A 22,406-nucleotide genomic window follows, 5' to 3' on the forward strand; every position below is an offset into this window, starting at 1 on the left:
GAAAGAGTGGATGGCTGATGCCCCCTTTCCCATCTGGAGCAGGCTTTTAGAAGGCAGGAGGCTAGGAGAGAGGAGGGAAGGAATGAAGCCTCCTTTTTTCTCTGTCTCTGGCTGTCCCTGCTGGCTGAGGATCTCCCCCCAGGTTCCCAGCAGGGAGACCAATTTTTTCTCATCTGTTATTCAAGTGTCAACATATTAAATTCTACTGTGAAGATGAGCAGGGGTATTGTTATGCTGGAAGGCATTATGGGAGACATCAAGAGATGACAGCAGTTCCATATGTCCTCTATTTTCCCTCTTATGTTGTTTTAATTGTCCCCCAAATCAATTAGATTCTGGCCATTAATGTGTAGATCATTCTCTGAAATTTTGGAGTTAATTAGATGTGGGGTTCAGAAGTTATCATGTTTCATATAAACAGACAGACAACTATACAATACCGAGGTAAAACCAGCTCTTCTGCATGGATCAGAGAAATAGGCAACCAAAGAGAGGCACTTGAGAAGACCGGAAGCTATTGAAGTGAGATATTTGAGGAAAGTGAGAGAGTTGGTGTTGCTGGACCACATGCATATAATGTCATCAGGAGTGAGACCAAGGCCTGCAGTATTAGAGAGAAGCTGCCAGGAGGAGGCTGAAATGGTATTGTCAAATACAAAGGATGGATGAAGGGAATCCTCTTAGGAAGGCATTTGAGGCTAGAGTTCTTGGGCAGAGAACAAGAGGCTGGCCAAGAAATCAGTGGATAGACTGTGTACAGGAGGACAGAGGATATGGAGTGATTGTTGGACAGACAAGCCTGGAAGAGACTGATCTGGTGACCTGAACCCAAGAACCTGGGAAAAAATTAAGAAAACAGACAAACAAATGCTATTGAGTTGAGCATTAAGACTCTCAAGGTCTGCCAAAAAGCCAGCATAGACACTCCCTAAATATTTGTTCCAGGGCACACACATTTGTAGTTTACCTTTTAGGGCTTGTCTACACTTAAAAAGTTTTACCAGCATAACTATGCTGGTTAGCAGTGTGATTTATTTTACAACATAGCTATGCCAATAAAAGCCCTAGAGTAGATGCAGTTATTACAAACATGGCTTTTCATCTGAATTAAACAAACCTCTTTTTCTTCGGTTTCCTGTGTTCCGCTTTCTGTGCTTAGGGCTTTGTACTGTCCTTTGTAAATTCTCCCAGATGCCTGGTTTCATCTCTGAAAATGGTCAGCATTTCTGAAAAGCAAGGAAGTGAGCAAAACACTGATGTTTCTTTGAAGGCAATTCAGGTTAGAGAACCTAACTGCTGCATATCTGACAGTCTCTCTTGTACTATAAGTACCCAAGTAAATTACCTCAAGTTGTCTGTTGATCTTTCTCAGAATTGCTTTGGCAAACATGAGCAGTGAATTGCAAAGAAAGCTCTGCGTTTTACCAGAAGTGAAACATGGGATAGAAATGTGCATTCATTTATCAGTGAAACTATTCTACACTCGGTCTTAAAATTTAACGGGAGCCTAACTTTTACCATCAGCCTGCATTTTGCTCTATCATTTCTGTTAGTTCGCAGCAGCAACTTCTTGAAGTATGGAGAACCAACTTTATTGGCAACGTATCCGAGAGTTTAATTGGTATGCAGGGCTTTGCATAGTTCCTCTGCACTGGTGTGAATTTCATTCTGGCCAAGAGCAATAGAAAAGTGTGTTTCTTGCACTCCACTGTGCAAAATATATCATTCATTAAGATCAAAATGTGAGCACAGTTGGCAGAAAAAAAGGATGGCTAAACTAAATTTGCCTGTTAGCAGTGCGTGCTGTGGGCTGAAGGGAATTAGTACAAAACATTACATCTGCCGCCTCTGTACTGAGCAGCAGTTGGCAGCATATATTTTTAGTCATCTTCATACACTTTGCTCAGTCATGACTATATGATTGTGACGTTCTGTACCATGGGGGAGCGACCTATAACCCCCCATATTTCTCATCTGTATATAATTGTGATATTATATATAAAGCATGCCCTGTAAGGTATCAGGAGAAGAAAGGTTGCGATCTACTGAAAGTCATTTCTCTATCCATATATGTATATCAGTAATGCATGTGAAGTTATGAGAATTATGTTTTATGGTGGTCAAAACATGTTGTAAGTTGGGGAATCAGCCAGATATTCGCTCCCCAGGGGCAACAGCAAGGAAAGTAACCAACTCCCCAGTGGGGTGTGAAACAACCCATCAACAGCCATTGTCCAGCAATGGAGTTACAATACAATGACTCACCTGCATGAGGCCACACCAGGGGAAATGCTCAACCTTGCTTGGAAAGACTCGGCAATGCCCCCCAGACATGCCTGGACTTGTGTTTTCCAAGCATATGGACTGAGGGTATAAAACAGACAGAGTGGACACATACTGGGCCTTTTTCCTTCATCCACCTCACTGCAAGCAACATGGATGCTGAAGACTTGAGACTCCAACTGAGGAGACTGGTCCAGGTTTCAAAGGTGAAATCTATATACTATGGACTGCAATATCCAGTGAGGTGAGAAAAACTGCTTTATCTAGATGTTGCCCAGTCTAATAGGATTGAGAATTTAGACTGCATCCTTATATTTTATTTCTTTAGGCAAAAAATCAGTTAGTTACCAATCACAATCACCTTAAAAAATTCTTTTTTATAGCCAATAAATTTGTTTAACTGTTTAACTTTACCAGTGAGTTGGTATGAAGTGTGGGAGCAAATCTGCTCAGGTTTGACAAAGGCTGGTGTATGTCCAGTTTCCATTGTTGAAGTGGTGAACCAATGAATAAATTAAATAGTATATTCCTGGGGTACAGTATTGGGAGCTGGGGGGGGCCACTCAGGGAATTGGCTGGTGCCTTTCTCTGTGTGATTCATGGGTGGCTCTGGGAACATTCATTCAATATAGCTGGGTGTGGGGCTCCACATGCGGTTGTGCTGAGTGATCACAGCGCCTGGAGGGGTTTGCTGCTGGTCACTAGCAAGGCATTGTGAGAGACAGCCCAGGCTGGAGAGAGTTAAGGGGGCACAGTGGTTCCACAGCCTCAGGCTGTACCCTGGGGGGAATCCCTTCACAATGATCAGCCCTTCTTTCTCATTTACTAGTGCCATATCAGAATTAGATTCAGCCCAGGGTTGTGTTGACATTTGCTGACTGCCTCAAGAGGAGCTGTCTACCCTCAAGTCCTGTTGACTTGTGTGGTGAGGGGATTCTGCCCCTACAAGAGGTATTGAGCAGTTCACAGCATCAGCCCTGTAAAATATAGAACCAGGATCCAGTATCTCTGCTGGGCTCTGCTTCTCTATACTGTAGGGCTGGCCTATGCAATCTGGTGCATATCACTCTTTAAACAGATACAAGTTTGTTCCACCCCCTCACTCAGGGCCCTCTCCAGTGACTGTGGATACACACTCACTGTGTTTCTGTTTGCACCATTGGCAATGCTAGCTGGGAACATTGCTCAGTGGTGTCGAATGCGAACATTCAAAAAAATAATCAATTAGGCCCCAAAACCATGAGATTGGTTTAAAATTCATGTTTTTTTTAAAATAACACATTTTGTGTTCTCTTTATGTGCCTCCTGGTGTCTGAGCCTTTAGGGTGCACATAGGTCACATTTTTAAGCTTTCTCTGAAAGTACATGGGCTGGAAACTTATTTACAGGAGAATCTCAGCTTTTTTAACATAATTCCAGGAGCTAGGGCTTGAAGTAAAATGCCAAGTATCATTAGACTTGCGATAAAATCGTAAGAATTGGCAATGCTGGTTAGTAGAGTGCCCCCTTGCAACTGTACGTGGTCTCTACAAGGATAAAAAAGTTATGGAGATGTCTCTATGGTCCCTCTTCTTCATCTCCCTTTGCACACACAATCTGGTCTTTAATGTTCATCTAGTAAATAACCATCTCAGCATCTACCATTCCCAAGAAGTCCTATGGGCCGCCACAGCTACAATTCTGAACAGGAGAGGCTATGGAGTGTCCAAGGCCTTGTCTACACAATTCAAAAGGTGCTTTTTTCAATGGAGTGAACTCAGTTGAGCCAATTCAACTCAACGGAAACTGCTACTTAACCCCTGTAGACATTTTTAGCTTGATTTTTAGCAGGTCAAATTATAGTCTAAGCAGGACTCTAAGGCTGTCTTCATCACTAAAAAAGGTATGTTTTTACACGGAGGTAACTAACTTGAGTTTGCAAACTTAATGTAAAATCCTAGCAGAGACAATGAACTGGTAATTTTTACCTCAGTGTAGCTAGCTGAGGTTCAGTGCTATGCCCTCCACCTGAGGTTGACCTCAACTAGCTACACTGAGGTAAAAACTACCTGTGTGTTGTCTCTGCTAGGATTTTACATTGGTAGAGCTATCTTGATATAAAAGCACACATTTTTCCAGGGAAAACATAGTCTAAAACACGGCTTGCCAAAACTGAGCTAAAGGTTTTAAGCTGTGCCTACAGTGACATTAACTGGGGCTTTCAATTGACTTAACTAGCTCAAATGAGCTAACTCAGTGGAGGTTAAAAAAACAACATCTTTTTTCCTCTAGTCTAGACAAGGATTGAGTATTTCAGGGTGAATCCTGCTGAAGAGCAGAGTTGTTTGAAAGCATTTTTTTTTTTAATTTCTCAATAAACTGACCTTTCTGCTGAACAAGTGCAGCCTAGTATTTATAATTTTTCAGAGCTTCTGCAGCTTAGAACTTTTTGGACTTAGTATTTAAGCTGAAGTTTAATTCAGTCTTGTTCTTGAATAAATTGTCATTTGGAAGGCTGTATTGTTGCTATTAATTCAAGCAAAAATGGAAACCTTCCCAGCAACCCAGAATATTGATAGGATTTTCAAGAATGTCCAAATGTTTTATCTTATCAGAAATTGTTCCTTTTCTGTTGAATCCATTGAAACAATTGTGTTTAATCAACACTCAAACCAAGCTACTATTTTCAATAGAAAACATTAATTTAATGATTTAGAAATGTATTCACAGATATACCAGATATTCTAAATGTACCTTGGGTAAAAGTCCTTTATGGCAAGGATTGTCTAAAAGCAGAGACATAATCATGACATAACATTTTTATGGGTGCATCAGCGTCAGAAATGGAAATGGCCTATGGGGAGCCCTAAAGGCCTATGTGGAGCCCTAAAGGCTGTTTTGTAACTGTTTGATGGCTGGAATTCCCATTATAGTCAATGGTATTTCAATATATAGGCAGGGCCAACGAGGCAGGGGGGAAGCCAATACAAATTACCGGGGCCTGGCTGTCTGGAAGGAGGCCTGGGGCCCGGCTTACCTGGCTTTGTCAGCCCTGTTTAGCCAGTCCGCCCTTGCTGGAGGGCCTGAACCTGCTCTCAGCAGCCATGTATATAGATCAGCTGCTAGGATTACATTCAGGAGCATCTTTTTAAGGAAGATAAATTATGACCTAACCGGTGATTCAAAAAGTGTGAGAGAATTTTACATGGGAAAGTTGTAGTAATTGGGGTGGATGATATTTAAAAAAACAAACAATAAAGTTAAAATGTCTTTCTGTGCTGGATACCCTGGACGTAATGGCTGGAGATGTTATTCAGTGAGTATTTCTGGGCTTAATGTGATCTCCATTTGAGCTTTGGACTGCACCTATGCTGAACAAGCTGTCTTGAGTTTCGAAAAGCTTATTGTAATAAAAGCTCCTCTGGTTCAGCTGGAGGAGTTTCTGTGTATTTATTTGACCAGAGTTTTGGAAGAGACTGAAATTTAAAACATGAAAAAGTTTTTTGTGTTTTAATATCATCGCTGCTTTCTTGGAAAGGTGAGTCAGTCTCTTTGTCCACGAGACAACTCCTGAGGGCAAAGCCGCTACATCGCAATAATTTGTTCTGAAACTCTGATGTGATAAAGTAGTAGAGGATTGGATCCAGACAGCAGTTCAAACTTGCAAGACATAAAGAAACTGGATGAAAATGAAGAGTGCTTTTGCGTATGGCGCAGTTTGTAATAACATTCTGTTTCACCATCATAAATAAAGGAAAGTTTATATGATATGGTGTGAAACATATGAAGAATACAGCTGCACACATCAGAATCATCCGTAAAGCTTTCTCTTTCTCATTTCTCTGTTGCAAGGGCACTTGACATTCCTGTAGAGAGTGTCTCATTTTCCAAGTGCAGTATGCAATAATAACTAGGGGGACCACAAACCCTAATAATTCAGCTATTGTTACTGAAGTAATAGAAGCTCCCATAGTCATTTGCTTCACTCCAAGATCTGCAAAGCAGGTGTTTGTATTGTTGGATAAGGTAGGACTTCTCAGGATTGGAACTGGTGAGCAAGCAGCCCCAACGATGATCCACACAACAGCACTAATGGTGACATCATACTTGCTCTTCCAGTCTTTGGCTTTGAATGGATGGAGGAGGAAAAGGTACCTTTGAATGCTTATGCAGGTAAGGAAACAAATGCTTGCATACATGTTGAGATATTTCAGGTAGAAACATAACTGGCAAAGGAAACTCCCAAAAGGCCACGTGTGGTTTATATAATAATACACTCGAAGAGGTAATGAGAGAACATGTGCAAGATCAGCTACAGCCAAATTAATCATAAAAATAACAGCTTTGTTTTTCTTCCTGATGAAGCGACATAAAACCCATAATGCAGTACTGTTTGCCAGAAGACCTGGTATGAATATTATGGTGTAAGTGGTTGCGTATAGGGAGGACTGAAATCCCATATGAGGATCAGTGCAGTTTCCTGAAGATATGTGGCTCGGCATCTTGAATGTATCTGTGCATTCGTTTAGGAGATGATGGGGATGGAAGAAGGATTTCTGTAGAAAGTAAAAACAAAGACAGGAAAGGCAAAAACTGTTCAGTGTTTATTAATATTGATGTATGTATTTTCTAATTCAGACAAACACATTTAAATGAGACCTTACGCATAGTAAATACTTATGGAAAAGGAAGGAGTATAAAGAAAAGCTTTGTGGTTCACTCCATTACAGAAACTGAGATTAAAATGACAAGCAAAGAGGATGCTTTTACCATCAGTAGTAGGGCCATAAAAGAGATTTTGTCACTTGACCAAGCTCCCAATACAGTTATCAATGGAATAACTCTGTAGCCATCCCAGCATGAGTAGTTGTTTCGGGAACATCTGCATCCTTGGGTCATATTCACTCTTCGATTACAGTCATTCACCAGCCCAAAGTCTTCTGAGATTTGGGTATAGACACACAAGCTATCTGGAAATCCTACTCTGCCAGAGTCCCATAGCCAGCCAGCAATGATCAGAAAGTTGTGTGGGTTGACTAGGAAGAATAAAGAACTGGGCCATCTCTTAAATGTGCTGATTCAGTGCATCATCCAGTCAGCATTGACTGGAGGTAGTCCTATGGAATTCCACCCAGAATGTAAACCTACTCTGACCAGTGGCGGATTAACAAATTTGCCGCCCCTAGGCCCACAAAAAATTGCTGCCCCCCGCACCAGCTCACCTCCGCTTCCTCACAGCAAGCCTGGGAGGGAAGGGGGAGAAGGGGAATTGTGGCGTGCTCGGGGAATGGGGGAGGTGGAGTGATGGTGAGCTGGTGCAGGGAGCGGTTCCCTGCCCGCCCCCCCAAGAGTTACTCCCCGCGCCCGCCAGCCCCAGGTCACCTCCACTATCTCCTGAGCACGCTGCTACTCGCTTCCCCCCCCCTCCATCCCTCCCAGCACTTTCACGCGGCAAACCTGGGAGGGAAGGGGAGTTGCAGTGTACTTGGAGGATGGCAGTGGTGGAGCGGAGGTGAGCTGGGATGGGGAGCGGTTGCCGGACCCCCCAAGTTCCTCCCAGTGCCCGCGGGCCCCAGTTCACCTCTGCTCTGCCTCCGATCGTGCCGCTACTTGCTTCTTCCTCCCTCCCAGCGCTTTCACATGGCAAGCCTGGGAGGAAGGAGGGAAGTGCGGTAAGCCTGGCGGAGGAGGAGGGCTGGGGATTTGGGGAAGGGGCAGAGTTGGGGAGGGGGCATGAGCAAATTTGCCGCTCCTGCAAATTTGCCACCCTAGGCCTAGGCCTTGGCCTTGTTGGCCTAGGCGGTAATACGCTGCTGACTCTGACAGTGTCCTAATACCACAGTGACGCTATTAATCAGCTTGTTGCCGGCTGCCAGGCTACTCTTCAGATCTCTAGGTTCTCCATAACATTTGACTTCATTCATTGCACACTGTATTCGAATGCCTATCGAATCAGTGTCCCCATGCAGACCTACAGACATTTCCAACAAGAGATTAAATAAATATAGTTTTGAATTAACTGAGATTGTCTGAGCATCTTTAACAACTGCCATAGAGGTCTTGTATTAGATTATCATAAGTAAAACAATAAATAGCTTAAATAAGGGACAAGGCTAGCAGACAGCAGACTGTGGAGGAGGTCTGTGATGGAAAGGAGCAGACAGATCCATCAGAGCTCTGGCTCCATATTTAGGACTAATAAAGTAAACTAATATCTAACTAAACGTGCATCAGTTTCTATGTTGGTATCGGAAATGCATTACTACACACATAGTATAATGCAGTCATCATTTTGTAATAACAGAAAATAACATCTAACCATTCCAGACATGATGGGAAAAATATCTCTCTGCAGTTACCCCAGAAGTTCTCCAATTTGGGTGACATTCAGCCATATGCACCTGCATAAATCTCTATGTGCCATATATGCCCAACATTGAGGGCTTAAATGGTGCAGAGGTACTTGTGCAGGCCTTCTTTACTGTGATGAATTTCACCCTTTCTGAGTACCTTTTTGAGGAAACATTTTCTTAGGCAAAGGGATTACTGTTCATGTAGCAGCTTATAAAATGAGGCACAGATAACACCATAATTTAAGACTAACCCATGTAATTTTCACCCGGGCACCAAATGCTATGAATATAATTTTTAACTTGACCACAAGGTGTCACAGCTGGATCAGAGTTAATGTCTCTTTTGCTTCTCTCTAAGGCTACGTCCAGACTACCCGCCGTATCGGCGGGTTAAAATCGATTGCTCGGGAATCGATATATCGCGTCTCATCTAGACGCGATATATCGATCCCCAAGCGCGCTTATATCGATTCCAGAACTCCATCAACCCCAACGGAGTTCCGGAATCGACAGGGAGAGCCGCGAACATCGATCCCGCGCGGTGAGGATGAGTGAGTAATCCGATCTTAGATATTCGACTTCAGCTACGTTATTCACATAGCTGAAGTTGCGTATCTAAGATCAATTTCCCCCCGTAGTGTGGATAAGCCCTAAGAGATCAGGGCCTGATCTTGCAAAATCTTTATCATAGTGCTTGAAAATCTGACTGGCATTAATGACGATGTGTAATAAATAAAGACATGATTTTGGTGTCAATAAGACTGCTCACATTTGTAAGCCCTCTGGCTAGAATTTTCTAAAAAGCTCCTGGCCAGAGTTTAGAACCCACAGTTGAGACCAAATTTTCAAAGGAGCTCTGGACCCAGGAGCTCCCACTGAGAAGTTTGTAGCGTGATTTTCAGAAGCGCTCAGCACCTACCATGCACATGCTGAGCTCTTCTGAAATTCTAGCCACAAATTTTGATTTCTAAATAGGAGCTGAGCACTCTGGCCCCAGTTGTGTGTGCTGAGCCCACCTGACGATCCCAGCCTGTGTTTAGTGGTGTTTGCAGGATGAGGCCTTTATCTTCTATTCAAAGACTCATAGTCTTTACGGCCAGAAAGGACCATTGTGATCATCTAGTCTGACCTCCTGCACAATGCAAACCACAGAACCTCACCCACCCACTCCTGTAATAGACCCACAACCTCTGGCTGAGTTGCTGAAGTCCTCAAATCAAGATTTAAAGACTTCACATTACAGAGAATCCACCATTTACCTGCTAGTTTAAACCAGCAAGTGACCCTGCCCCATGCTGCAGAGAAAGGTGGGGAAAAAAACAGGGTCTCTGCCAATCTAAGCTGGGGAGGAATTCCTTCCCAACCCTAAATACAGTGATCAGTTAGACCCTGAGAATGTGGGCAAGATCCAGCAGCCAGACACCTGGGAGAGAATTCTCTGTAGTAATTCAGAGCCCTTCCCATCTAATGTCCCATCTGTGGCCATTGGGGATTTTTGCTACTAGTAGTTGCAGATGGGCCACACATTATTGTCAACAGTCCCATTGCACCATCCCCCTCCATAAACTTATTAAGCTGAGTCTCAAAGACAGTTAGGTTTTTTGCTCCTACTATTCCCCTTGGAAGGCTGTTCCAGAACTTCAATCCTCCTCTGATGGTTAGAAACCTTTGTCTAATTTCATGCCTAAACTTATTGATGGCTGGTTTATATCCATTTGTTCTTGTGTCAGCACTCGTGCTTAACTTAAGTAACTCCTCTCCCTCCCTGGTATTTATCCCTCTGATGTATTTATAGAGACCAATCATCTCTCTCCTCAGCCTTTGTTTGGTTAGGCTGTCCGGGTCGCCTTTCATAAGGCAATTCCCATCTTTTCATATGCTGTGTATTTATATCTGCCTCTGTATTTTCCATTTCGTGCATCTGAAGAAGTGGGTTTTAGCCCACGAAAGCTTATGACCAAATAGTTAGTCTCTAAAGGCATGGCTACACTTGCAGATGTAGAGTGCTGTGAGTTAAACCTGCCTTCGGAGAGCAGAGTAAGGAAAGAGCTGCAATCTGTCCACACTGACAGCTGCTTGCACGCTGGCGTGGCCACATTTGCAGCACTTGTAGTGGCATTGGGAGCAATGCATTATGGGCAGCTATCCCAGCATGCAAGTGACTGCAATGTGCTTTTTAAATTGGCGGAGTGGGGTACAGTGTGACAGGGAGTGTGTTGTGTGTATGTTGGGGAGAGAGAGTTGGGTTTTGTGGGGCTGAGAGCATGTCAACGTATTGTCTTGTAAGTTCAGACAGCAGCAGATCCCCCTCGCTCCCCCTCCATCCTCTCTCTCACACACACAGCATTCCACAGTAAGGGCTTGCATGCTGGCTGTCATAAATGGAGCTTTGAAAGGGCATTTCTGCATTCCTACAGGAGTTCAAAACAATGACAAGAGTGGCCACTTGACTTAAGGGGATTATGGGACGTTTCTGGAGGTCAATCACAGCGCAGTAACCCAACACCTCATTCACACTGATGCCCATGCATTGTAACCAAGGCACAACAAATGTTATTCTACTCGCCGAGGTGGAGAACCAGCAGAGCTGTAGCCGTGGAGACAGAGCACTCTACGTTCCTTGCCAGTGTGGACGGGGAGTGAGCAAGGCAGGGGCAGCTCTAGGCATTTTGCCGCCCCAAGCACAGCAGGAGGGTCTTGCCTGCGGGAGGTCTGCCGAACCCAAGGGACCAGCGGACCCTCCGCAGGCAAGCTGCCAAAGGCAGTCTCCCCACCACCCTCGCGGTGCCCGCAGAGCGCCCCCCACGGCTTGCTGCCCCAAGCATGCGCTTGACATGCTTGGGCCTGGAGCAAGGGTTCCCGGGGCTCCTTTATTGCGCTGTAATTCGCAAGTGTAGCCAAGCCCTTTTAAGGTGCCACAAGGACTCCTCATTGTTTTTGCTGATACAGACCAGGGCCCGCTCCAGGCACCAGCATTCCAAGCTGGTGCTTGGGGCGGCACTCTGCAAGGTGCGGCAGTCCCCCTTGTTTTGCCCCCAAGCAGTGCACCAAATTGCCGCCGCGGGTGGGGGAGGGGCAGTCCGTGTGCCCTTAGGGCGGCAGGCGTGTTTCCGCAATAGCGGCAATTCGGCGGCAGCTTCTATGTTTAGCTGTTCGGGGCAGCTTCAGCTAAACATAGAAGCTGCTGCCCAGTTGCCGCTGCCGCGGAAACGCGCCTGCCGCCCTAATGGCACAGGGACTCCATGCTGCTCCTGCCGCCGGGGCGGCAATTCGGCGCGCTGCTTGGGGCAGCGAAAACTGTAGAGCCAGCCCTGATACAGACTAACACGGCTACTACTCTGACACCTTTCATAAGGTAGCATTGCCATTCCTCTGATCATCCATTCCTCTGATCATCACCCTTCTCTGTACATGTTCAAGTTTTAATTAATATTTCTTAAACATAAAACAGTATTCCTGATGAGGTCTCACCAGTGTCTTGTATAATGGCAATAACACTTCCTTATCTCTACTGGAAATACCTTGCCTGATACATCCTAGGATTCTATTAGCTCTTTTCACAGCTGCATCATATTGATAGTAATCCTGTGATCAACCAATATGCCCAGGTCTTTCTCCTCCTCTGTCATTTCCAGCTGATACGACCCCATCTTACAGCAAAAATTTTTGTTGTTAGTCCCTTAATGCATGCCCTTGCACTTTGTACTATTAAATTTCATCCCATTTCTATTACTCCAGTTTTCAAGGTTATCCAGATCTTCTTGTATGATATTCTGGTCCTCTCCCATGTTGGCAATACCTCCCAACTTTTTGTCATCTGCAAATTACATTAGTACACTCCCACTTGTTGTGCCAAGGTCATAAATGAAAAAGTGAAATAAGATTGGTCCCAAGACTGAACCCTGAGGAACTCCACTAGTAACAGCCAGACAGTTCATCTTTCATATGACCCATTGTAGATTCTTCTTTAACCAGCTCCTTACCCACCTTTCAGTTCTTATGTTAATCCCCATCTTCTCCAATGAAACTAATAATTTCCCATGTGGGACTGTATGAAATGCCTTACTGAAATCCAGGTAGATTAGATCCACTGCATTTTTGTTGTCTAAAATATCAGTTATCTCAAAAAAACAAGATCAAGTTAGTTTGGCACGATCTACCTTTTGTAAAACCATGTTGTATTTTATTCCAATTATCAATTAACTCTGTCTTTAAATACTTTCTCTTTCAAAATTTGTTCCAAGCCTGTGCAAACAAATGAGATCAAACTAATGGGCCTGTAGTTTTTTGGATCTTTTTGTTCCCTTTCTTAAAAATAGGTACTTCATTAGCAATTTTCCAGTCAAAGGGTATGACCATGAGTCTACAGACCTATTAAAAACCCTGTCTATTTGGCTTTCAATTGCATGTGCCACTTCCTTTAATATTCTTGGATGGAGATTATCTGTACCCCCCCCACCTCCATTTGGTCCCATTAAGATGTTTGAGTTTGACTTCCACATCGGATGGGGTAATTTCTACTTCCATATCCTTCCTTCCATTACCTACCCTGCTACTACCCCTAAGCTTCTCATTACTCTTATTAAAAACTGGGGCAAATTTATTTGTTTAGGTTTTTGGGCCATGCCTAGATTATCTTTAATCTTTGCCCCAAATAGTGGGCTCACATTTAAATACTGGAGAGTTTTTCACCCTAGGGTAACTAAGGGCCTGATTCCCCTCCCTCCCCCGGGGTTCTGAATATCCACAGCCTCCATTATCTTCAACTAGAGTTGTGGGTACTTAATTAAATCCAGAGTAACTTTACTCCAATCTCTGCAGAATTTTGCTGATTCCTTAGAGTAAGCATAGGGAAATTTAGATATTACTGCAAATGCTAAAGTAACCATTATCTGAAGCAAAACTGGCACATAAGGGTGACCAATGTAGTTAGGAGGAAGTAATGCTGATGTATTTAGCAAAGGTGCCAATATCCTATTGTTTGGAGCTATGACAACAGGGCTTGACAGTATTCTAAAACAATAACAACAACAAAAAACACTGTCAAGGTATTTGTCAACATTGTTTTACGTTCCTACTTATTCCACTTTGCAATTTTCAAGACTTTACTCTTCTCTCCTGTCACTATTTCGAAAATGCACTAAAACAGGTTGAAGACTGAAATAAATAAATGCTTATGTAGATAAATATACATGAACTTTGCTCATGTAGGAAAAGTAGGTCCAGTTTTGACCATTAACTTTGGCAAAGCAGATGTTAGTGTGGGCTAGCATGCTTTTGTTTTTCAAAATCAAAAATGTATATTTTTAAATATGCACAACAGGTGTCCTTGGAAAAGCTGCGCGTAGCTTAATGTGAATGGTCTGACAGTGAATAAAGTAATTGCTGCTGAAGAGAGAGATGACCATTGGGCGGGGAGTGCTGCTTCCAGTGGTCGGAGAAGAAGCAGCAGGCTGAATGGGTTAAGCTGTCCTTGATGTGCTTGTCTGCACTAGGCTATTGATCATCTACTTCTTTTATTCCTCACTGATCCCGCCAGGGGTCTGTGCTGGCAGTAGCTATGGGAGAGGTGACACCACAAAAGGTGATGGCCCCTTAAGCTTGGTGCTGCTGCTGTTCATGGTCTCAGAGCACTTGAGGTATTTGCTGTCCCCAAGGTTATTGGCCCATCTTACCAGTCCCCTCTATAGCCACACCCATCTTGCTCCTTGCTTTCAGGACTGCTCACCTCCGAAAGGGGTGAGTGGGGCAGGTCATGAGTCTGGAACAGGCAGAAGGATGGCACTGACCAGAGGGAGGATGGGGTCATCTAGGGCACTCAAGCAAACTCTCAAAACATAACCCTACAGGGACTGCTATCAGGGCATTGTCAGTAGAGGCCCTTAACTGTGGAATTCACTTCCCAAGTTGTCCAGCAGATCCCATGTTCAGTGACCTGACATGTCCATCTCTTTTCTCAACCTTGTACCTGAGAATGTGCTTGGGCTTGCTTTGCATTTTTTGTACAGAGGCTGTATTTTGATCTTTAACAAGGTAGATGTGTAACTGGGCACTTTTTTTTTTACATCAAAAATTGATAAATACCCTAAATTAAACCTTATTCCAAACATACCAGTGAACAGTCATAAATTGCTAGCACCTTTTCCTGGCTGCTGTTGGTACTTTAGCATTACTTTACTTGTGATTTACAGCAGCATTGGTGAAGTCAGTATCAGACCCCTTGAGTTCTAGGGCTGTACTGTCCTCTTTAAAAGTCCCCACCAACCCCAACTCCCTGGGGGACACATGAAATATGGTGTCTTTCTGGGCAGTTGTCTTCCCAAGACAGAGTTCAATATCGATGTACTAATTAACTCCATCTCACACCAGACACGAAGGCTGCCTGAAGACTCAGTGTTAATTAAACCCTTGCTTTACTGGTAAAAACTGCTCTTTGAATCCAGGGAAGCTATTTCTCTGCCTGATGGCAAGTAATAGTGAGGCCTTGGCCCTGTATTTCTGAGGAAGCTATGGGGCCGGAAATTGCTAGGTGGTTCACAGAGAAATCAGATATTCATATCTAACTACTCTTTTTGAAGGCTGTGGCTTTCCAAGGAAGGGTGTACAGACTTTTTTGTTGCCTTTTGGAGAGGCCCCCAAATCCTAAAACACCTGACCTCCATGTTGTACTCATAAGGAGGCCCTGCCAAGCTAACCAATAAAATCAGGCTGGGGCTGGTGGGTGGAATTCGCATCAAGGGTTTAGAGGCAGCTCAGGAACCAGCCAGCAGCTAACTAAACGCAACTGAGATTTTTTTGGCCTCAAGGCATTAAAAAGAGAAACACAGAGATTGTGCTGACCAGACTCTAAAATGGGGAAAACATATGGGCCACTCTGGTTGGCTTGTACTTGTTTTTTGTTTAGTAGACTCTTGGTTGTAACACACACATGGAATGAATGCAGCTAGCACCCATTGACAAGCTGCTGTCAATCTGGATTAAATCCAGTTCTCCTTCAATAAAATACTCCCTGAAATAAGTGATTTTTATTTTGTGTGTGTTCACAGCTGAACCTCTGGTGAATTTTCTCTCTTGCCTTTCTGTCTCTGGCCCCTGGGACTCTTTCTAAGTGCTGCCCTCATTTACACCTGAGTAAAGACAGTGATGTTATGAGTCAGTGATATTTTCTAAGACCTTGGAAAAATATTAATGTACTGTAGCTTTTAATCATCTAAATATATTTGCGATTTTGGTATTGTTATTGCAGTAGTGCCTAGAGGTCTCAAGCAGGTTCAAGGTACCATTATATCAGATGCCGTATAAATCCATACTAACAATCTGTTCCTGTTGTGAAGGATTTACAGAGTAACTGAAGACTGGAAACACAAAATGGGTGTCATTACAAGGAATGGGGGGGAGGGAGGATGTAGGTAAAGGTGATAGCAACGTGAGTTATACAGAGTAGCCATGTGCTCAATTGATCAGGTTAAGCCAATAATTAAAATACACATAAATGCAAAGAAGCACTAATATATCAGCAACCTAACTTTCTGCCATGTACTTAATATGGTCTTTATTACAGAACTCATCAGTGGAAACTGCCGGAATTATCATTACTCTGACTCACTGTGGGCCCCACCCAGTTCTACATTTCTGTGGTATTGTGCTTAGGATTTCCAAATTCAAAGAGGCAGTAGGAACCTAGTCTTTTCATTATTATTATTAATTTATTTGTTTATGAATTGTATAGAAGTAGCCCTAATTCCAGATCCAAAGAACCCCAAACTTTGAATCTGAACTTTATGGCAAAGGTTCCTCTCTGGAATTATAGTCAAATACTGCAGCAGTGGGGAAATGAATCTTTTTAATAAAAATCCATTTGATGACTTGAAATAGTTTTCTAGAGTTTCTGATTTAAGTAGACGAGACTTTCTACAGCTTTTGTTTAAATAGTAATTATCATTAGCTTTTTAACACGTGCAACTGAAAGAGAATATGTGAAACAGAACTGAATGATCTGTAGTAATATCCTATCAATTAACGTAATGTTTTCTGTAGAACAGTCTTCAGCTGCTTTCTCATACTGTCCTTCTATCACAATGCATTGCTTTTTACTTACCCACCCACTCAGAAATGAAACAACAATTTGCTCTTCTATCAAAGGCTGCTGAGGACAGCCTACCAATACAAGCATATGTTTTAAGTTTCTCTTGAAAAAAGCATAGGATAGCATTGCTGAATATTGTTATGTCTTGGATTTACAACGGGAAAAGTTCAGCAAAAATAAATCTTACCTCATTCTAACTTCCATTCTTCAAGAAGGAAATATCCACAGTGAAGGGTAGGGAGAAAGCAAAATGGTTTTTATTAGCTACAGTTTATGCTCTAGATTCCAACGATAGAGAGATTTTTTAAAACTTCTCACATGAAGAGAGAATTATCCCTCTTGCCCTAGTACTCCAAAATCCACTGACATCTGCAGACTGATGCAGTGACTGAATAACAGGAAATCCTCTGGTTTTTTTCACTTAGCCACCCAATGTGTTTTCAGCTACTGACATTAAAACAATTCAGATGATGTTGTTTTGATGCAAGTCAGGCTTTAATTTTACACAGAATTGGAGTTTCTGCTATGTTCTGTGCATTCCCTCAGTTGAGCTATGCTTTACTTTTTCCTGTGACGTTTTGTCATTGTAGACTTCATCTGTTTGCTAAAACTGTGTATGCACAAAAATCTGATAGTGAGCAAATACCAAAAAAGCGGCACGAGAGCTGATTTTTCAGTGGGACTCTCACTGCCTGGGTCCTGGCCACTGGTCCAGGGGGCTCTGCATTTTAATTTAATTTTAAATGAAGCCTCTTAAACATTTTAAAAACCTTATTTACTTTACATACAACAATAGTTGAGTTATATGTTATAGACTTATAGAAAGAGACCTTCTAAAAACTTTAAAATGTATTACTGGCACACGAAACCTTAAATCAGAGTGAATAAATGAAGACTCGGCACACCACTTCTGAAAGGTTGCCAACCCCTGATCTAAGTAGTTCAAAATGACTGAAAGGTGGGAAATTTTGGTTTAGTTTCCATGTCCGAAATATATGATGGTTTATAGCTTGAATGTTCTAAAAGTACTCTCATACAGGCATATAATGCCAGTGTCATGTGTTCCAGATATAGCTTTCTCTCCTCTGCCTCATTCAATTCCTTTTCCATATGTATAAGATATCCTTTCCTTATGCATGGTACTGCATGCAGTGGTGATGACATATTACTTTCTGGGTTGTCAAAAAAATGGCATATAAACATTGCAATGTGAGTTACTATCAGTTGCATTGTTTCCTGCTGAATGATGTGATGTGATGATGTACATCACATATCATGTCCCAACATCTGCAGAGATAACATGGCAGCACTGTAGAGCTGGCATAGTGCCCCCAGTTCTTAGTATAGATGCTGACTAAATTGAAATATATTCTTTCTCTTGCTATAATATCCTGTTGGGTTGGTTTTAGGGTCACTCAAAACAAGCAGATGCACACTGGGGTATCAAGATGGAAGGAGAAGAGGGAAAGGTATAAGCTACAATAATTTGTTGCTTAAATCCTCTGGCAATTGCTGTGGGACAAATCCCGATCCTTTCCTTCCCCATCCCACTGTATTTAAACATACAAAATCCTTAAAGCAGTGGTTTCCCCATGATTTCTCTGTGCAGGGGAAGGTACTAATTACAGTGAACAGGCGCTATTTGGTCCAGCCCTCCCATAGTGCTTCTCTCTGGGGCAGTAGAAAAATAGTTGTCGAGGGAAGGGTTGTCTAGATGAAGTGGGAATGTAGCCTATACATTTGCAACTACATGGATCCACTAGTCCAAACCTCCATATGGGGGAAGAGGCAGAAATTGCTATTATAACCCCAAGTATATACTTGCTTTCTGCAGCCTGCACAAGGGAAAAGTTCTATGGGGAAAAGAGCTTTGTGCGGGTCCATGGTTTGGCCTTGTGTGCTTATATTTTAAAACTCATAGACAGATCTATGAGGTCCTGAATTATTCTTCCTTGTTTATCACTTTAATTAGATCTGAATATGAATAAGAGTCAGCAATGTCATGGGCTTCCTGCACTCACTGGAAGCTTTGAATCTCAGTGTTGGGAAGACAGTGACCAGGTTTACAAATTCAAAATTCGTTTTCTGTGCATTTTCTCCAGTATTTGCTTCAAAGTGGCTGTTTCAGCAAAGAAATGGCGCACTCATTCCCTAAAATGTCTACAAAAACCAAAGGGGTGGGAACACAGTCCAACTGAGAGATTTTTAAAATGTGGGCTTTCCTCCTGTAGTTGTATTTTACCTGTTAGTTTATTTTTCCCTCTGAAAATAGGTCATTGAAAGCATCACCGAATGCACTATTATGTGACATCACTGGCAACCAAAGTTACACAGGTTGATAATCTTGCCCACAGGTATTAATTTTAAAAATCCATTGTCATACATTGAAGTGTATAATTATTTCTTTTCTAACGGACTGAATAAACTCTATGTAGGTATGTTTTTGCTTAACTATCCTCGCTTAAGTATAGTTCTACATGAGTGCACGTTTTACAGGGTATAACCTCTGCTTTTATAAATGCTGACAGAAGGTACAAGGAAGTTGAAAGAGGCAGTGAAATTAAATGTATATCCTTTTAAGCCTATAAACCGGTATTCTGTGGGCAGAAGGACAAATGCATATCAACATTTCTCTAAACTGAGAACATTTTTTTCATATCAAACAGGATGCACCTGAAGGATGTATGTAAAACAAGGTTGTACTTCTCTGAAGTAAGGGGTTTTACTCACATCAAGTGAAATTCACCACTGGGCAGAGTCCTGGCACGAAGCCCATGCACTACTTAGAGCTCACTTAAACCTAAGCTTCATGAGCCAAGTGGTGCAGATGACTCGTTTAGGCCCTCTAACAAGGGCTGAAGTTCACCATAAAGGATATAAATAGTGTTTACAGGAGTGGCATTCATTTATACTTTAAAATAAATTTAAGTAATTAATGGCCAAGTTATTCTTTACCTTTTGTGTTTTGACACTTGCACACACGTTGGGTCAGGGACTGCAGAATTACCAACCTCAAGCATTCACAAATCATGAGTCAGGCCCCACAAATCATGAGATCTTCTTAAAAAGCATGAGCTTTTAATAAATTAATAAATTTGGGGTTCTTTTTATTTACCTGGTGGGTGATGAGCTTGTAGGGTGCACTCAGGTCATATTTTCATAGTTTTGCTCTGCAACAAAGGCTAGAAACTTGCATTTTAAAAAATAAATAAAACTGAGATTCTCACCAAAACCCTTGACTCCAGTAGCAGCAGCTTGAAGAAAAACACAACATAGTGTGACACCCATGATAAAATTGTCAGTTGGCAACACTCTCTTACTCTGTGTGCGCCTAGCACAACAGGGTTCTGATCTTTTGGGGGAGAGGACCACCACTTACCTCTGAAATTCTGGTAGTATTTCACCAGGTACTACTGAAATACTAAAGGGCACATCAGGTGAGAGATTGTGTGTTCAACCTGCAAGGAACAAGCCCTCTCATAAGTAGCCTATAGGCGTAGGTATTTTCTAGGTAAGGCCTGGGTATAAGTTAAGACTGTAATGTAATGAGCTTAAAAGGCATGTAAGACAAGACAGTAGCTTAGCTAAACAAGGCATAAGGCCCAAAAAGCCTCAGCATAAGCAGCTAACCAGGAGTAACTGTAGATCATAAGATATCACAAGATAGAAGGCTGGAGTGACTGAACTGCTGATAGGTAACCACAAGCTTACTAGTTTGTACCTGTTTGTGATATTTTACTTTAGGAACATCAACAGATGTCTGACCATAAGAATGCCATGGTAACTAATGATGTATATGCTAATAAGCTTGAGGTAAATGGACTCGTAACCTATGGGAAAAAGGCACCCCAACATTAACAAGGTAAGGAAGTACAAATAAGGAAAAAAGGAAAAACTTATAGAAAACTTTGTGTTAAGCCTTGGTATAATGTAATAGCTCCTAAGGATAGTTAAAGTAGAAGAAAAATGTCTTTTTGCTAGGAGTAGAATCAGATTCCCCCTTCCCACACTCCCTTAATCAATTGGCATGTTGAATAAATGAGGTGTGAATGAGCAAGACATGGAAGGCAAGCCTCTCCAGGCAGCTATTTGGAGAGGGGATGGAAGCCAGACCCAAGGACAATCAAACTTGTCAAGTGGGCTCACTAAAGAAGCCCAGACATATTGATGGCCTGCGGGGCGGGGAGTTAGAATCAAGCATCTTCTTTTGGAAACACCCTCTTTGAACAGTATTGGGACAACACCTAGAAGGAAGCAGCACAAAGGACCAATGGACGCAGATTTTGAATCTCGCACAGATTTGCATTAAGCTGCTATAAATGTGAGGTGTCTTGCAGAGGACCCTGGGTCTTGTCAACATTGGAGCATTGATCCAGATGGGCAGAAGCCCAGCTCTACCCCTCCCCAGTCTAACTCACCTGGCCAGTGAAGTTAAGGGGAACAACTTGTTGGTAACAACAAGAAGACAGAGTGTGTTTGTATGTGTGTATGTGAGTGCATGAGTGTAATATAGATCATCTGCTTATGATACAGTGCTGATTGATACATGTATTACTAATGAATGTGGCCTTTGCCTTATTCCCCCTGAAAAGATTCTGTGCAGTACTTTAAGTACAACAACCCCACCTCCCCTGCACCCAGATTCCCCACACACATACCCTGGCTGAGCTCCAACCACTTTCACTTGGTCCCCACTGCAGACTCCCATTGCCCCTGCACCTGGAACCTCCCTGTGCATCCAGATCCCCCACTGAGCTGCCTGCACCCAGACTGCCCCCCACAGAACCCTCTTACCCCCCACACAGGACCCTCTTACCCCCATCTGGATACCCCCACACTAAGTCCCTCTGTTCTTGCATCCTGCTGCTGAGCTGAGACTCCCTGCCCACATTTGGCGTGCCTGGCACAAAAGAGGCAGGGTCCCAGGGTGTTTCTGGGGCAGGCCTGGCCCTTGTGCTGTGTCAGGGTCAGGTTCAGTCTCACTGCCAAGTCCTTGTCCCAGGGCGGTGGGGGAGGCTGCAGAATATTCTCCCACCTCCATGCAGCCAGTGGCCTGTGCTCACCACTGCCATGGTGGAGCTTCCACATTTATTTATTGTAAAAAAAAATTAGAATTTTAAAATATTATGCACAGAGTTTGATGCAGAATTCCCTGAGGAATATGGGGTGCTGTACAGCTGTGATGGTGGGACTGTGAAGGGGATGCTGGACAGTAGGGGATCTGTGGGTGGGAGAGCTGGGCAGGGGGTATGGTGTGCAGGGTACTGTGTAGTTGTGGTGGGATGTCAGAGGGAGGGGTCTCTAGGCAGGGGGTACTGGGTATAGGGATCTGTTGGGGAAGTCTCTGGGTGAGAGGGCACTGATATAAGGGCAGGGCACTGGGCTGGGGGGTAGTGTGGAAGGGGCACGCTGGTAGTGCAGGGCTGGGCAGACCAGTGTGTGTCTAGCAGTTTGGGGGTTGTAAATAGTGCCCTTGTGCTGGGCTGAGTGAGGCCACTCCTGCTGCGCTGCATCTCATTGCCCCCAACCAGCCCTTCACTCTGCGGACTGCCCCCGTCACATGCCCTATTTCCCCAATGGGGCCCACAAATATGTTTGGTGCCAGACCCACAAAAAGTTAATCCGGCCCTGGTTCCAGGGAACTGAATATGAAAGCAATTTTCAGATTGCATATGAAGCAGACTTACTGTAAAAGGAGTGGAGGG

The 22,406-nt window shown here is 43.2% G+C and overlaps 1 protein-coding gene across 1 annotated transcript; it reads right to left on the reverse strand.

Annotated features, from left to right (window-relative positions):
* Nucleotides 1-4,943: 4,943 nt before the first annotated feature.
* Nucleotides 4,944-17,074, reverse strand: LOC115657800 (putative P2Y purinoceptor 10). Its single transcript, XM_030576046.1, has 2 exons — nt 16,889-17,074; nt 4,944-6,818 (listed from the first exon to the last, which is right to left on the reverse strand). Exon 2 carries the CDS (start codon nt 6,762-6,764, stop codon nt 5,664-5,666), a length of 1,101 nt encoding a protein of 366 aa, XP_030431906.1. The 5' UTR covers nt 6,765-6,818; nt 16,889-17,074; the 3' UTR covers nt 4,944-5,663.
* Between the last annotated feature and the right edge of the window lie 5,332 nt (nt 17,075-22,406).

Source organism: Gopherus evgoodei, chromosome 9 (assembly GCF_007399415.2).
Source record: "Gopherus evgoodei ecotype Sinaloan lineage chromosome 9, rGopEvg1_v1.p, whole genome shotgun sequence".
Lineage (NCBI taxonomy): Eukaryota > Metazoa > Chordata > Testudines > Testudinidae > Gopherus > Gopherus evgoodei.